This window comes from Lutra lutra, chromosome 12, assembly GCF_902655055.1.
Source record: "Lutra lutra chromosome 12, mLutLut1.2, whole genome shotgun sequence".
NCBI classification, from domain to species: Eukaryota; Metazoa; Chordata; class Mammalia; order Carnivora; family Mustelidae; genus Lutra; species Lutra lutra.
The window spans coordinates 64,475,973-64,493,729 of NC_062289.1; the positions used below are offsets into that span (position 1 = coordinate 64,475,973).

General features: G+C 44.7%; 1 protein-coding gene across 5 annotated transcripts in view; it reads left to right on the forward strand.

Moving 5' to 3' along the window:
• DGCR2 (DiGeorge syndrome critical region gene 2) overlaps positions 1-17,757 on the forward strand; it is an 88,209-nt gene that overhangs the window by 17,314 nt on the left and 53,138 nt on the right. For 2 of the 5 annotated variants that reach the window (XM_047696262.1, XM_047696263.1), the window contains exon 2: positions 14,521-14,643. The exons of 2 other annotated variants lie outside the window; for them this stretch is intronic. In XM_047696262.1, coding sequence (XP_047552218.1) covers positions 14,521-14,643 — 123 coding nt within the window. Of the gene's footprint in view, positions 1-13,199; positions 13,314-14,200; positions 14,283-14,520; positions 14,644-17,757 lie in introns of those variants that run through there. One more of the 5 variants, XM_047696261.1, reaches the window with a different exon arrangement.

The following is a 17,757-nucleotide window of genomic DNA, read 5'->3' on the forward strand; positions in this document are numbered from 1 at the left end:
TAAAGATTTTATTTATTTTGAAAGAGAGAGAGCATACAAGCTGGGGAAGGAGCAAAGGGAGAGGAAGAGAATGTCAAGCAGATTCCTTGCTGAGCATGGAGTCCGACATGGAGCTCGATCTCACAACCCTGAGATCACGACCTGAGCTGAAATCAAGAGCCAGAGGCTCAACTGACTGAGCCACCCAGGCGCCTGCTTTATATGTTTCTCTAAGAACTCTTTGCTTCCCCAGGGTAGTGAAGATCTTCTGCTTCCTTACCAGACTTTGAGCTCTGTGAAGGCAAAGACTGTATTTATCATTCTGCTCTTCTTGCTTTTATTTAGCACAGTGCCAAGCCTGCAGGAGGTACAAGGCTGTGCTAACGGGTTCTCTTAAGGATTTAAATATAATAATGTATTTGAGGCTTTTGATACACTGCCTGGCACATGCAGAATGAACACACAAGAATCGGATCTTGCTCCAGCTGTTTCTCTCGGAATGAACTGCTTACCCTGTGTGATGGCCTTCATCAAAATGTGGTGTGAGCAGTAGATGAAACAGCCAGTGGATGTTACATGAGTTGTGAGATGCTATTACTCCAGCTCTACCCCACCCTCTTGCCCTGGTCTTACTCCCACATTTGAACCCTCCCCCACCCCACCCTCCGTAAAATATAGACTAATCAATCTTCAGAATGTCATTCGTTTAATGATGCTTGGCAGATCTGTCTCTCTTTCTTCTTTCATCTTGTCCAGTTACATCCTTTTCCTCTGAGCCTTCTCCTCGTCTAAGATAACTTACGTGAAGCAGGGCCTTCTTCTCCAGACATCTACTTAAGGAGAAGCTGGAGGACAAGGCAAGGCACATGAGCCAGTGTCCCAGTTGGGCAGTGTCTGAGGATAGAAGATATAGTAAGTGATGGTCACTTCATCTTCTGGTGTGGAAAATGCTTGTGACTTATAAAAAATAAATACTGAAGTTTGGGCCATGTCACTTTGTTCTCGTGTGGTGGTTTCTAGCCTCAACCTTGTGATTCCTTGGCTGATAGGAGAAAGTGGCTTCCCTGAGCATAGCAGCCCTACGCTACCCCCACCCCCTCCCCGTCAGCAGTCACAGCAGAGCTCGGTCACCTGCCTGTCCCTGCCAGGCAGGTGGGTGACAGGGGAGCAGGGGATGTCCTTGCCCAGACTCAGGAGTCAGAGGAGCCCCCCTTCCCATGTGGAGGGCTGACTGAGGGTGATTCTCAGTGATTCTTCTCCTGCCCCAAGGCTATTTGGAAATGGGTTTGGTGGTCACAGTGACTGAGGAGCAACTGACATTTGAGAAGGCATAGCAAAGAATTTTGGCTGTATTTCAAAACCACAGTATTTTGGTACATGCCTGGCCCTGCAGGTCCTATCCAACAGTCAGACACTCCTCATCTCTGGGGATTTGTATTGCTGACCTCCACGGAGGCACTGCATGTCATAAGTCCTGTGTTTTTTGTCTTAACAAAGAAAAAATGGGTCAGAATTGGAAAGTTTGGATCTAGCCCTCTGAGGAAGGATGAGTTAGCCACGCCCCAAATCAGAATGCAGGGCATCCCGTTGGGGGTGGCTGTGATTCCCGACTTGAGTCCTGTTTCCCACTTAGCCAAGCTGGTTTTGGGATAGAGACCTGGACAAAAGAGCCAGATAGAGCCTGCCTTCTGGTTCCCGTGCTGCTGCTGTCGACTTGCCATGGGAATGGAGCAGGCAGGTCAGCCCTTTTATGAAATGAGCTGATTGGACTAGATGGGTTTTCTGGTAAATATAGCAGTCTCTGGCTTTCCTAATTTAAATTTTACTAGTAGAACTTCCATATAGTAGTCTTTATGAGCCACACACGTCCCACTCCCCTTTGGGTGCTAGGCCCTTGTGTGTGAGTATCACGGGGCTAGCTGATCTCTGAGCTCCTTGCAGTGTGACATTCAGATACTCTGTCCTTCTGTTGTAACTCTGATGCCTCCCAGAGCCCACGAGTGCCTGGGCCTCCCATGAACAGCAGCCTTAATTGGGCTTCACTGCTGAGTCATGTGGCAGGGTGTGCTGTGCAGAAAAAGCCCCTGGTCCCAGCTCTCTGCTCACATCTTCCCTTTCTCTAGGTGTGTTCCTTGGAGAGGATTTGCCTCTTCAGAGCGCCTCACAAAATTATTCCAGAGGTCAGGATACGTGAAACTGTTCAGCAACCAAGAGCCACCACATTGTGCCAGGAAGCAGGGAGGTTATAGGCAGTCTCTTTGGTGCCATGAAGTGACAGCCCCTGGGAGAGGACTGATGGGACTGCAGGAGTCACCATAGGGACTGCTGAGCCAAGGGTCTCAAGAACCTGAATGGAGGGGTCATGGGGGGAAGGCTGGATGGAGGTGGCCCTTTGCCTCATGAAAAGAAAAATGGCATTTAGAATACTGTAGAGAAGGCAATGAGTTTATAATTTAATCACAGTTTATTCTAGAATGATCTCCTGGGAACTGTCCCGAATGCCTGGTAATGCTGTCTTCATCTTCTTGTTCTGCCCTTTGGGAGCCATTCCCTGTCCTGCTGCTGATGGTGTTCTGCTGAAGGTTTCCACTGCCTGCAGCATCCAGTCCTGGAGCCATAGCACATCCCCCAGTGCCTTTGGTCTTATCTTCTGCTGAGCCCCAGCCAAGCAGAGAGCTCCTTTCCAGCTTTGGTGGCACTTGTCCAGGCTGCACCCTTGACCCTTAGGCCTTCCCTGTGGTCTCTGGTGGTGCATGTGCTGCCCATCCTGAGGTCTCATTCAAGCCCCTTATTCTTCTCCTCTTACCTGAGGGCACAGGTAACTCTATTTCAGAAGGCCCTCTTAGCACGTATGCCCTGTGTTTTGTATTTTTGTGACCTGTGTTAGCAGTGATCTCTGTCCCCTCCTAAAGCTGTCAGGGGCAGTGGGCCTGGCCCAGGTTCTAGCCAGGGAGCACCAAGTTCCTGACATGGTGCTGGACAGGGCCCAGCACCCCACGGGAACCATTCTCCTGGACCTTTCTGTCACTTACACAGCAGAGCCTTATTTTCAGATCTCTCCCCTCTGCGCTGGTGTGTAGTGTGGGGCCAGATAAATATGCCTTTCCTCGTCCTGCCTTGGGTGGGGGTGGGGACGAGACCCAGGGAACAGCCCCTCTGGGAAGCAGCTATTGCTCTTTCTAAGGGGGAATGTCTGAGCAGTCTGTCGTAGGCTGCACTGCCCACCTGGGAGCGGGTCTGCTGGGAGACTGGGGCCTCCTGGTCCCCTGGGCGGGCACTCCAGCAAGGCATGGAGGGCTGTGTCCAACGATGCACCTCTGCTCTGTGCAGACCATTGGAGCCGGCTAGGGGCCGTGAGAGGGGATGGGATGTAGTTCTCTCTTGCATTTCCTGGCTGGAAGTTTTTGATTTCCTGAGCTTAGTGGCTGTGGACTTGTGTGCTTCTGGTGTTCCCTGTCTTCCTCTATTTCTCTGTGGCAGATGTTAGGAGAAATCAATTCCAAACAAGTAAGGCTTCATACTAAATTTCACACAGTAATTTGGGACAGCTCAGCTTACATAATTTAAAATGAGGCCAAGTCTTGCTGACAAAGAAGAAATCGAATCCAGAGAAAGAATCTGTATTGGAGAGGCTTCTAAATTTCTACAGGGCCCGAATCCTCAAATTCCCAAACGTCGCATGTCTCTGGCAGCTCTGCGAGGTCAAAACTATATTCATAATAGTAGCAAGAGGTCATTAGCTGCTTTCTCTCATTCTCTCACCAGTGCACAGTGGCATTACTGGAGGCTACTTGCCATGTGATTGATGGCTAATGGGTTTCGTGCTTAGGATCCTCTCTCCCTCTCTCTCTTTTAAAGGATTTTTTTAAAAAGCCATGGTGAAATCCACATAAGATTTACCATTTTAGACATTTTTAAGTGTACATTTCAATGCCATTAAGTACATTGACCTGCTGTGCCACTGTCACCATCCCTCTCCAGAATTCTTTTCATCTTCCCAAACTGAAACTCTATCCTCATTAGACAACTCTCCATTCCCCCTCCCCCCAGCCCCTGGTAATCTCTGCGCTCCTTTCTGTGTCTGAATTTGACTCCTCTAGGGCACCTCATATAAGTGGAATCGTACAGCATTTGTCCTTTTGTGTCTGGCTTGTTTCACTGAGCGTAATGTCCTCAAGGTCCATCCTTGTAGCACGTGTCAGAATTTCCTTCCTTTTGATGATCTGCTAATATTCCATCGAAGAGATACATCACATATTTGTTCATTCATCTGTTGGTGAATGCTTGGGTTGTTGCCACCTCTTGGCTGTTGTGAGTAATGCTGCCGTGAGCATCAGTGTACAGGCATCTGAGTCCCTGCCTTCACCCCTTTTGGACAAATAGCTAGGAGTGGAATTGCTGGGTCATATGTTTTAACCCTTTGAGTCTATGTTTGGGAACCTAGTGTTCACAAAATTGCTTGGTTTTAATTTCTAATACAGTACATATTGGTAGATATAACCCACATAAACCGAAGATCTTTGGGTTCCTTAGAAATTTCAAGTGCATAAAGGGGTTTGGGAATGAGAACATTTGAGAACCTCTTAGTCAGAAGTTCTCATTTTGGTTCTGTGGCCTTGCACTTCTGTAGTTAGGACATAGATTATTTTGAAAAATGTCAACAGTTCTTTGGCTAGGAAGGGCCTGCCCGTGTCTCCCATTTGTTAGCCATGGGGTAGGCATCACAGGGGAAGGTTTGGGGCAGAGCCTTGGCAAACCCAGTAGTGGGCAGAGGGGGGTGACTGTTTTTGAACAGTTTTAGATGAGGCAGAAATTGTGCTGGACGCTTTACAAAGGGACTTGGGAGGATAGTGAGGAAGAAAAGGAAAAAAAATGTTGACTTGCAGCTTGAGTTATTGCAGTGAGACCCATCAGAATTGCTGGGTGACCTGCCAAGCGACTGACTGTGTGTCAGTCCCCGCCACACGAGGCAAGCTCTGTCATATCCTAGGTCTGCCTGCTTTGTTTACCTCTCTGGCCCAGGAGAGTTGCCTGGCACAAAGTGGCGCTTTGTAAATAGTCTTTGAATGAGTGATTCACATGTATTAACCAGTGACTCACACGTTGGATTGCTGTCAGAAGAGCCCCGGCACTACAGGCAGCCCCGGCACTACAGGCCTACAGGCGAGCCAGGAAGTGAGAGAACCTTTCTTGCGGAGATCAGAGAACTGTTGACACTTTGTTACAGACTTAGAGAAGAGAGGGAGATCTTTGAGCAGTTTGGTTCATCTAACATTTAGTAAGTGCCCCACTGTGCTGGGTGTTGGGTATGGGGTGGAGGATAAAGATTTGTTCCTACACTTACACTCTAGGACAGGGTTTGGCAAAAACTCCGTAGCTGGCTGCTTTTTTAAAAAACATGTTTCTGCATGTATCAACAGTTCATTCCTTGTGTGTGTGTGTGTGTGTGTGTGTGTGTGTGTGTGTGTGTAAGAGAGAGAGAGAGAGAGAACGAGCGGGGAGGGGGTAGGGGGAGAAGCAGACGCCCTGCTGAGTAGGGAGCCTGACTTGGGCCTGTATCCCAGGACCTGAGATCATGACCGGAGCTGAAGGCAGACACTTAACGGACTGAGCCACCCAGGTGCTTGGCTCGTTCCTTTTTATTGCTGAGTAAACAGTCCACTGTACTGTGATTTGTTTATCCATTCACTTTTTTGGACATTTGGGTTTCTAGCTTTTGGCTCTTACAAATAAAATTACTCTTTGTATGGACACGTAACTTTGATTTCTCTTGGGTAATGCCTGGGAGTGGAATGACTGGGTCATATAATGGGTGTATATTCAGCTTTCTATAAACTATCAAATTGTTTTTCAAAGTAATTTTATAATTTTACATTCGCACTAGCAATATAGCAGGTTTCCAATTACTTTGCACACATGTCAATACTTGGTATCATCATTCTTTTTAATTTTAGCCATTCTAGTAAGTATGTGATGGCATCTCATTATGATTTTAATTTGCATTTCCTTAATGACTAATGTTGAGTATCTTTTATGTGCTTATGTGCCATCTGTGTTTCTTCTTTGGTTAAATGTCCTTTAAAATATTTTGCCACTTTAAAGTTATGTGGGGTGTTTTATTATTATTGAAATTTGCGGGTTCTTTATATATTTTGGGTACAAGCCCTTTATCAGATACTTGATTTACAAATGTTTTCTCGTAATGTGAGTTGTCTTTTCATTTTCTTCACAGTGTCTTTGAAGAGAAAAATTCCCAATTTTGATGAAGTCCAGTTTATCAGCTTTTTCTTTTATGGATCATACTTTGGCTCTACGTATAGTACTTTGGCTATACGTATCTTTTAAGAAATCTAGCCTGACATCACAAAGATTTTCTCCCGTGTTTTCTTATAAGTGTTATAGTTTTAGGTCTGTGATCTGTTTTAAGTTAGTTTTTGGTATAAGGAATGGATCAAAATTTGTTCGTTCTTCTTTCTTTATTTTTTGATGGAAATCCACAGTTGTCCCAGGACCATCTGTTGAAAGGACTGTTCTTTCTTCATGGAATTGCCTTTGTATCTTGATTGTAAATCACCATCACATAGGTGGTCTTCTTTTTAGACTCTGCTCTGTTTCCATTGATCTTGATGTCTGTCTTTGATGCTTACAGCATACTCTTTTTTTTTTCCTCCCCCTTTTAAGATTTTATTTATTTGTTTAATTTATTTGAGAGACAGTGAGAGAGGGAATACAAGCAGGCAGAGTGGGAGAGGGAGAAGCAGGCTTCCCGCTGAACAGGGAGCCCAATACGGGGCTTGATTCCAGGACCCTGGGATCATGACTTGAGCCGAAGGCAGTTATCTAATGACTGAGCCACCCAGGCACCCCAGTGGCACACTATCTTGATTACTGTACCTTTACAGTAATTCTTGAAGTCAAATAGTGTACATCCTCCAACTTTGTTCTTCCTTTCCAAAGTTTTTTGGGTATTTTAAGTCCTTTGGATTTTCATTTGAATTTTAGAGTCAGTTTGTCAATTTGTACAAAGTCCTGCTGGAATATTGATGGGGATTGAATTGAATCTGTAGATGGATGTGGGTAGAATTGGCATCTTTTTTTTTTTTTTTTTTAAGATTTATTTACTTTAGAGCAAGAGAGCATGAGCAGGGGGAAGGGGAGAGGGAGAGAGAGATTCCTTAAGCAGATTCTCCACTGAGTGGGGAGCCTAATGGGGGCGATCGATTCCAGGGCCCTGAGATCATGACCTGAGCTGAAACCCAGAGTCACTCAACCAACCTAGCCACCCTGGTGCCCCTTGAATTGGTATCTTAATGACGTTGGGTCTGTTGATCCTTGAACATTTCATATATCCCCATAGGTTGAGATCTTTAAAAAATTTTCTTAGCTATATTCTGTAATTTTCAATGTATAGGACTTGTACATCTGTCATTAGATTTATCCCTAAGTATTTACCATTTTTTTTTATGCTGTTGTTGAGGTAATTTTAAATATCTTAATTTCTGGAACAGTTTGTATAGAATTGATCTTATTTTGGGGCACCTGGGTTGCACAGTCGGTTGTGTATCTGACTCTTGGTTTCAGCTCCGGTGGTGGTTTTGGGGTCATGTAATTGAACCGCGTGATGGACTCCACACTCAGCTTGTGGGTTCTGCTTGGGATTCTCCCCCTCTGTTCCTTCCCCTGCTCTCTCTCGCTCTCTCTCAAATAAATAAGTCTTAAGAAAGAAAAGATTAGTCCTATTTCTTCCATAAATATGTGGTAGAATTTTCCAGTGAAGCCATCTGGGTCTGGAGTTTTCTTATGTTTAAACTAAAAATTCAGTTTCTGAAATAACTATAAGGTTACTCAGGTGTCTGGACTTCCTCTTTGAGTGAGCGTTGGTACTTCGTGCCTTTCAAGGAATTTCTCTTACTGATACGAAGTTGTTCATACTATTACCTTATTATTCTCCCATCCTTTTTTATCCTTTTTAATATCCGAAATCCTAGTGGTGACACCTCTCTTCTGACAGTGGTATTTTGTGTTCTTAATTTTTTCCTGACTAGGCTGTCTAGAGGTTTATTAATGTTATTAATCTTCTAGAAAAACACCTTTTGTTTTCATTATTTTCTCTACTATTCTATTTTGTGTATTTCCACTCCGATCTTCATGTTTTCTTCTCTGCCATCTGCTTTGGGTTTCATTTGCTTTGCTTTTTTAATTTCTTAAAGAGGAAGCTGAGATTACTGATTCAAGACCTTTTCTGATACAGGAGTTTAATGCAGTACATTTGCCTCTGGGAACTGTTTTAGTCTCATCCCACAAATTTTCATCAATTTAAAATGCTTTCTAATTTCCTTTTTCATTTCTTTGACCCATAGGCTATTTGGAAGTGTGTCAGTTGTTCCATATAATCAGGGGATTTTCCAGATATCTGCCATTGATTTTTAATTCCATTGTGGCCAGCAACATACTCTGTATGCTTTGAATCATTATAAATTTATCAGGAATTTATTTTATGACCATAATATTATCTATTCTGGTAAATGTTATATCCATGAAGAGAATATGTAGTGTGCTGTTGTTGCCTGGAGAGTTTTGGGAATGTCCGTTGGTGGTGTTCAGGTTGTCTGTATCCTTGTTGATTTCCTGTCTGCTGCTTCTATCAGTTATTGAGAGAGGGGATGGAAGTTAGTTGTGAATTTGTCTATGATAGCAGTTTTTCCTTCATATTTTAAAGCTCTGCTATAGATGCGTAAACATTTTAGGATTATTTTGTCATTTGTCATTATTAATGACCTTCTTTATTCCTGGTAATATTTGCTCTGAAGTCTACTTTGTGTAATACCGATTTGGCCACTCCAGCTTTCTTTTGATCAGTGTTAGTAGCATGGTATATCTTTTTTTTTTTTTTTTTTAAAGATTCTATTTACTTATTTGACAAACAGAGATCACAAAGAGGCAGAGACGCAGGCAGAGAAACAGGAAGGGAAGTAGGCTCCCTGCTTCACAGAGAGCCCGATGTGGTGCTTGATCCCAGGACCCCGGGATCATGACCCAAGCCGAATGCAGAGGCTTTAACCCACTGAGCCACCCAGGCGCCCCCAGCATGGTATATCTTTTTCCATTCTTTTATTTTTACCTATCTTAGTGTCCTTCTATAAAGTGGGTTTCTTTTAGACCATATGTAACTGGGTCTTGTTTTTTTACCTGTGTGACAAATTATGCTTTTTAACTGGGGTGCTTAGATCACCTCATCTGTTCATTGATAAGGCACAATTAATTAAAATCTGCCATTTTGTCACTTGTTTTCTATTGTACCATCTGTTTCCTTTTTCTTCTGCCTTTTGCATTGAGTGTTTTTATTCCATTTTGTCATCTTCATTGGCTTATTTTTTTTTTAAGATTTTATTTATTTATTTGACAGAGAGAGATCACAAGCAGGCAGAGAGGCAGGTAGAGAGAGAGGAGGAAGCAGGCTCCCTGCTGAGCAGAGAGCCCGATGCGGGGCTCGATCCTAGGACCCTGAGATCATGACCTGAGCCGAAGGCAGCGGCTTAACCCACTGAGCCACCCAGGCGCCCCTTCATTGGCTTATTTGTTAAAACTTTTGTGCCGGCTTTGTGGTATTAATCTTGAACATCCTGCAGTTGACCTTCACATGACAAGACTGCTTTACATGTAGTGTAAGAGGCTTGAAATGGTGTGCTTCTGCTGCTCCCTTCCCAGGTTTTGTGCTGGCATTGGGTGTTCACAATATGGGATCTGTGTTTTGCTTAAATAATTCTAGGTTGACTAATTTCTTTGTTTTCAGAAGTTAAAAATGTTGCTCCACCATCTTCTGGCTTGTATTGTTTCTAACGAGAAATCTGCTGTCCTGTTTGTTTTCCTCTGCGGATTATGTCTTTTTTCTCTGGCCCTTCAGGCTCATAAGACTCTTTTAAGATTTTCTCTTTATCACCGGTTTTAAGCAATTTGATTGTGATGTGCCTTGAGGTAGGGTTTTTTTGTTTGTTTGTTTTTTGTTTTTGGTTTGTTTTTTTTTTTTTTAATTTCTTATGGTTGGGGTTCATGGTTGAGTTGGATCTATGGGTTTTCATCAATTTGGAAAGTTTTTGTCATTGTTTCTTCAAATACTTTTGTCTCTCCCCCCCCCCCCCCCCCCAAGTCACACAGCTCATAGTTTATTTATGTTTTCTAGTCCTTTTCCGGTATTTTAGAGTTTCTTATGTTGTCCTTACATCATTCATCTTTTCTTCTGTGAAGCTGAATCTGTTCATCCTATGCCTTGCAGTTTTCATCTCTAGGCAGCGGATTTGCTTTCTTAAAATCTTCTGTATCTACCGAATATGTTTGATTTTTCCTCTGTGTGAGGGAAAACTGTGTGACACAGTTTTTGTTGGTTTTTTTTTTTAAGATTTTATTTATTTATTTGACAGAGAGAAATCACAAGTAGGCAGAGAGGCAGGCAGAGAGAGAGGAGGAAGCAGGCTCCCTGCTGAGCAGAAAGCCCGATGTGGGGCTTGAACCAGGACCTGGCATCATGACCTGAGCCGAAGGCAGCGGCTTAACCCACTGAGCCACCCAGGCGCCCCTGTGTGACACAGTTTTAATTTAATGTCCTTGTCTACTTATCATTTGTACCTTTTCTGAGTCAGTTTTGATTGAATTTTTTTCATTTTGGTCATAATTTCCCGTTTCTTTGCAAGTCTGGTAGCTTTTTTATAGTGTGCCACACTTTGTGAATTTTGCCTTTTTGGTTACTGCATATTTTTGCATTCCTATAAATATTCTTGACCTTTGTTCTAAGATGTGACTTGGAAAACAATGTGAACCTTTCAGATGTTGCTTTTTTATTTATTTCATTTTTTATTATGTTATGTTAATCACCATGCAGTACTTCATTAGTTTTTGATGTAGTATTCCATGATTCACTGTTTGCGTATAACACCCAGTGCTCATTGCAATACGTGCCCCCTTTAATACCCATCACTGGGCTAACCCATCTCCCCACCCTCCTCCCCTCTGAAACCCTCAGTTTGTTTCCTGGAGTCCATAGTCTCTCATGGTTCGTTTCCCTCTCTGATTTCCCCCCACTTTATTTTTCCCTTCCTTCTCCTAATGTCCTCCATGCTATTCCTTATGTTCCACGTATAAGTGAAACCTTACGATAATTATCTTTCTTTGCTTGACTTACTTCCCTTAGCATAATCCCCTCCATTTCTATCCATGCCGATCCAAATGATGGGTATTCATCATCTCTGATGGTTGAATGATATTCTGTTGTATATATGGACCACATCATCTTTATCCATTTATCTGTTGGAGGTCATCTCCGCTCCTTCCGCCATTTGGATATTGTGGACATTGCTGCTATGAAATTGGGGTGCATGTTCCCCTTCTTTTCACTACATCTATATCTTTGGGGTAAATACCCAGCAGAAAGACCCAAGAGTTATAGACCAGAAATTTACAGAGACAATCTATAGAAACAAGGACTTCACAGGCAAAATGATGGCAATAAATCATGTCTTCCAACAGTCACTCTGAACGTGAATGGCCCAAATGCTCCCATGAAATAGCACGGGGTTGGATAAAAGACATGACCCATCCATATGTTGTCTACAAGAGACTCATTTTGAACCTGAAGATACATCCAGACCAAAAGTGAGAACCATTTTTCTGTCAGCGGACCTCAAAAGAAAGCTGGGGTAGTAATTCTCATATCAGACAAATTAGATTTTAAGCTAAAGACTTCAGTAAGAGATACAGAAGGACACTTAATCATTCTTAAAGGGTCTATCCAACAGAAGATCTAACAGTTGTAACTTTCTGTGCCACCAGCATGGGGGCAGCCAACTACATAAGCCAACTGTTAACCAAAATAAAAAAGCGTATGGATAATAATACTTAATAGTAGGATACCTCAACGCTCCAGTCTCAGCAACAAACAGATCATCTAAACAGAAGATCAACAAAGAAACAAGAGTGTTGAATGACACAGTGGACCAGATAGACTTCATAGATTCTGTTATATTCTAAATATATGTGGAACATTCCACCCTAAAACAACAGAGTACTCATTCTTCTTGAACGCTCATGGAACTTTCTCCAGAATAGACTACATACTGTGTCACAAATCAGGTCTCAGCTAATACCAAAAGATTGAGATTATCCTCAACTGTTGCTTTTAATTGTTGTTAGGCTGCATTTAGTCTGGAGTTTATTTTTCTCCACTAACAATTTCATCTTTTATTATGTTAATCACCATGCAGTACTTCATTAGTTTTTGATGTAGTGTTCCATGATTCTTGTGAGTACTTGACTCAGGGCCCCACAAGTGATGAGTTTTTCCAGACTGGCTCCTGAGAACAAGCATTGTTTGTGGTCCTGCTGAATTTCAGTTACTGTTTTCCTGTTACCCTTTAGGATGGCCTGGATAGTTTCCTCACACCACACACTGATCAGTACTCTGCTTCATTCCCTGAGGGCTTCCTCCCTAGATCTCTGGAGTCTGTCTTTTGTGCCGCTCTCTCTTTCCCAGGACTCTTTGGAGCTGCCCTGTGAGTGCTCCTTGCCTGGTTTCCTCCAATTTTAGTTGCATCCACTTACCTCCGAGAGTTTTCTCCCCTTGGAGTCCCTCTCCTCGCTTTGTAGCCTGGAAATGTGCTTGAGGCAGTAAGGCTTACCTCACATGTTCCATGACACAGTGATCACTGTTCTTTGTTGCTTGATGTCAGTGTCTGGAGAACTGTTTTTTTCTAATATTTTGCCCCCCTCCTTTTTTTTTCTCCCATTGTTTCAGGTCGTCAGTTAAATCTATCCCTCTAACTCCATCTTGACTGGAAGCCTTTATAAATTATGGAGCATTGTGACTCTTTTGTCCATGCCATATATGTAACAGAAGCTTTCCTTAGGGTTAGATTGATTGATTTACCGCAGTGTATAGTGGCAGATGGAGAAGAGTGAACACTGGATTCCGGTTCCTTTCCCTGGCCCTTCTCTTCCCTGCTTCAGAGCAGAAGACTCTCAGACATATAACCCTGGCGGGGGGTGAGGATTGTCTCCTTGCAGAGCGCTCTGAAGAGGCTCTCTTGTGAAGGTACCAAAACTATGGTACACGATGCATGTGTGGCCGTCCCGGCGGGGTGGGGAGGGAAGGACTCAGGCCTTACATCTGTGTCCTACCTGATTTGGTGGGTTCATCTACCTTGGTTAATTAGAGTGATGATTGGCTCTGGTTACTTAGGCCAGTGATGGGACAGGACTCAGGGGTGGGAAGAGTTCCTGTTTCTTCCTGGATTTCAGTGGAACAATTCCAGGACAGGGAAGACCACAGAGGGAGCAGGACCATAGTAAGAGAGCTCTGTTTGTTTCTTCTTCCTGTGTTCCCACATTAGCGTGTAGGACTTCATCCCTCACACCTCAGTGCTTTTCCTTGGTTCCATGTGTGCCCACGTAGCAGCCGTCGCCTCACTTCACAAGTCTGGTGGGAAGGACCAGAGGAAATACTTTTGCCTCTTCAGGTCATTTAATCTCTCTTAGTCATCGGTCTTCACTCTGCTGTTGTAGCTCAAAAGCAGCCACACACGAATACATATTTGTGGCCGTGTTCTAATAAAACTTTACTTAAAAAACAAGTGGGAGGGGCAGGAGTTGACCCGAGGGCTATAATTTGCCAACCCCTGCCTCAATTCAGGTTCTCACTTTACTGAGTTATTTGATACTTTGTGGTTCCCCTGTTAGGATTGCTTCCAGAAACCATCGTCAGTTCTACCTGTCTTAGAACACAGATCTCGTCATGTTACTGACTGACTGGACTAACTTCTGGCTTCCTTAACATTCCCAGGAAAGGTCAGAATTATCTTACCCTCAAAGCCTCCATAGTCTGAAACCTTTTTATATTTCTGGTCTTACCTCTAGTGATTCCCCATCTGCCGCATACCATCTTCTCGGCGTGTTTTCCCTGCGCTGTGATAATCCATGAGCTTTACTTTTCTGGTATGTTTTCCTCCCTTCTATTACATTATATGTGTTTATTGAAACTACCAACCTGCCTTGGGAACCCTGTTTATATCCCATCTGGAAGGATTCCAGAGCCCCTCAGTTACAGGCCATTTCTCCTTCCTTCACGCTGTTTGAGCACTCCTGGGGTGCGCCCTCCTGATTTGCTCTTCATCAGAAACGGTGTGTGTGTGTGTGTGTGTGTGTGGTGTGTGTGTGTATTCTTGTTGACCCATAGCCCCTGTTGCCGGTGGGAGGTGTGCCCTCTTGTAACCTCTGTAGTCTAGTGCCGAGTCGGACTCCGAGCAGAAATGTGTCAGGTGTGTGTTTGAGGTGGCACATAAAGACCCATGTCTTGGGTGGGGGGCCTTGCCCTGGGGACTCATGTCATTGTGGGCACACCTCTTGGCTCCTCCTTGGGGCCCGTGTGCAGGCCCTATCGGGGCACGCTCCTGGGCCCAGGCAGCGGCTCCTGGGCCCAGGCAGCAGCAGGCCTGGCTGTCCCATCTCCACTGCTGCCGCCGCTTCCTCAATGGCCTCTTGCCCTTGGTTCCACAGAGCTGCGGTGCAACCCCGGGCAGTTTGCCTGTCGCAGCGGCGCCATCCAGTGCATCCCCCTCCCCTGGCAGTGTGACGGCTGGGTGACTTGTGAGGATGAGAGCGACGAAGCCGACTGTCCAGGTGAGTGTGTAGGACAGGCGCCGCCCTCAATCCCACCTCCACCACAGCTGCGTGACTGTGCTTCTGTCGGCGGGGGGGCGGGGTGGTGTCCACTGCAGCCCAGGCGGTAGCCGTTCACTGGAAGCTTACATTGAGCTGAAACCCTCCCCTCTCAGCCTTCTCTCTCTCTTTAAGAATAACTGCCCAATACAGGCAGATCCCAGAATTTGCAAGGTTGCAGGGGCAGGGCTGGGGTGAGGCAAGAGGGGTGCCCAGGATGCCATGTTTTCTTTTGGCACTGCCAGCCCCGAGAACATCACCCCTGAAATGTGGTACCCTCTCGCCGCCTCCTCCCCTGCCTCTGGAGGTGGGTGCTCTTTGAGACTTGGCTAGAATCCTGATGAGGGTCATTAGACTGGCTTTGGCTCTGCCAACCCGTCCTGCTCACTCAGTCCCTAGTAATTTTCCACCTGGGGATTTTCTCCTGACAATGCATGGGCTCCTAAAGATATATGCAGATGCCACAGAAAGTCTAAATTGTTGGTTCTCCACTTGGTTTCTGCCCCAGCACCCTCAGGGAATGTAACGCGCCCCGGGAGAAATGGTGTTCACTGCATCCCTGGTTCTTTTGGGTTAGGATGGAAGATGTAGTATCTTGCATTTGCCCATACATGTGTGTGTGACACACACACACATACACGTCATACACACACACTAATTTGTTTAAGACCCAGGTAGCACCAGTAAAGCCCCTAGAAGAAGATGTGTTTCTTCTACCTTGAGAACCTGAGACCTAATAACTCTTCAGCCTAGCATTTTAATTTCTTGATATTGTAGTTTGGTTTTGCTTTATCAACCTGATTTATTGCTGTTTTCCCTTGAATGGGTAAGCTGGACTGTTTCTTATGCCCACTCTGTGATGAATTTCCTAGCCAACATGCTTCATTCATGCCTTTTTCTTTTCCCGGGATCCTCTTGTTAGGGTTTTCATGTGGACGTATCTTGCCTGTCCTTCAAGACTTGGCTCAGATGATACCACAACAAGCAGGCATCTCTGGGCCCTCAGGGTGGAGGTTAGCTTCTGCCAGCACCTCTTCTCTCTCTCTGACAGCATCTAGAACCACCAGTAATTCTCACCATTACCTGTGCCCATGCTTGATTTCTCCTTCCAGACTGTGAGCTCCCCGAAAGCAGGAGACCTGTCCTCTTCCTAAGTGTGACCTGGCCTAGGACGGAGGTCCTTTTTAACATTGGTAAATGGAAGGAGTGTTGTAATTCCTGTGGGTCAGTACTGAAGAAAAACCAGTTACCTCCAACCGTGGGGATCAGGTAGGGTATCAAATACAAGGCGACATTTGAGCTTGGGACGGTACTTTGAAGGGGGTTCTAAGTAAGAAGTGGAAGGGAGTCTGGTCAGACTGTTTGCCTGAAAAGATGGCCTTTAGAAGGGATCCCAGTTACCCCTCAAGCCTGTTCATTGGATTATGCACGTCTCTGGTTGAGGTACTTGCCTTTCCAAATGAGTTTGAATGGTGGCCACTGGGGCAGAAGCTTTCTGGGACAGCCCTGTGTCTGGGAGCCCACCTCCTCCTTCCTTAGGTCACAGCCTGGACAGCACGAGCTACCCCGTGCTTGGGCTGCTGGTGCTCCATGTTGTGTCAGCTGTTGAGGACTGACGGTTGTGGTTGGGATCTTCCCTGGGTCTGCCTTATGGGATGAAACTTCATATCCAGCCTCCTAGAGAATATTCTGAACAAAGAACCAAATGATTCTTGACTGGCTTTCGAGTGGAAGGACGACTTATTGCTGATCTCAAAGTGCATTTTGGCTTAGCTTTTAGGGTTGTATGTAATAACTGTTCTGTTGTGTAGGTATGGAAAACAGTGGTAGGCATTCTAGTTCATCTTGTTCATTTCTCCATCCACTGTGGACTTGATAAAGTCAGGGACTAGATTTTATTTCTCTTCTTGCCCATGAGGTCTGGCACAGGAGGTCACAAGTCACTTAGCACAAGTGTTGATGTGAGGTTACAGAGGTTGCCATATTTCTCCCCAGACAGAAATAAAGTCTGTCCAACAGGAGCCTGAGTTCAGCTTAGATAGTGTGCTCTAGCCCTAGCCACTGAGGGCACAATGATCATGGCAGTGTGTGGAAACTCATGGAGCCCTGATAGGGCCAAGGAGTGTTTTGAGAAAGAGTGGGAGGGCTGAGGTGCTGTCGGACCTCCTGGCTTACTTCTGGCCTCCCCTTGCGTCTGGTACCCTGTCTGCCCCGTGATGGAGTGCCACGCCATGATCCAAGTGGGCAATAAGATTTGATTTCTGATTAGTCTTAAAGCTGGGATTGTGAGAAATGTAAGTTATGAAAATAAATGAATAATAAATATAGTATTTATTCTCACATCTCTGAATCAAAAATTGCTGAAATTTTGTCATATCTTGTTTTCTTTTAATTTTTTTTTTAGATTTTTATTATTTATTTATTTGACAGAGAGAGAGAGAGAGATCAGAAGTAGACAGAGAGGCAGGCAGAGAGAGAGGGAGAAGCAGGCTCCCCGCCAAGCAGAGGGCCCTATGTGGGGCTCGATCCCAGGACCCTGAGATCATGACCTGAGCCGAAGGCAGAGGCTTAACCCACTGAGCCACTCAGGAGCCCCTAAATTAATTTTTTTGAACATCATGAATATGTTAAATTCTTATTAACATTCCTACCAAACTCCCCTATCCCCGTGCGCCGCCCCGCCCCCCCGCAAAAAAGAAGAAAGAAAAATCTTTGTGTATGGGGAGGGGAGTGTGGACAGGGAGTGTAGCTGATAACTACCTTTGCTGTGGCCTTCCTGTCTATGCAGAGAGTTTAAATAAACCTGTGAGAAGCCCTGGCCATGCTTGGTTAGGCTTTGAACATGGGCTTCAGGACTCCTGGAGGGACTGACTATAAGAGATTACGTTATTGTCCTCCTGAAAGCCTGCTAAAATTATAGTAAAAGAGTATAGAAGATATGAAAGATGTAAATGGAAAAGATGGAACAGCAGGCCAGTAATTTCAGCATGTTTTGGAAGATAGGAAATGGGTGGTGTGCTAGATACAGGACATTCATTACATTCATTACATTGCCTGCATTTCCAGGGCTGGAAG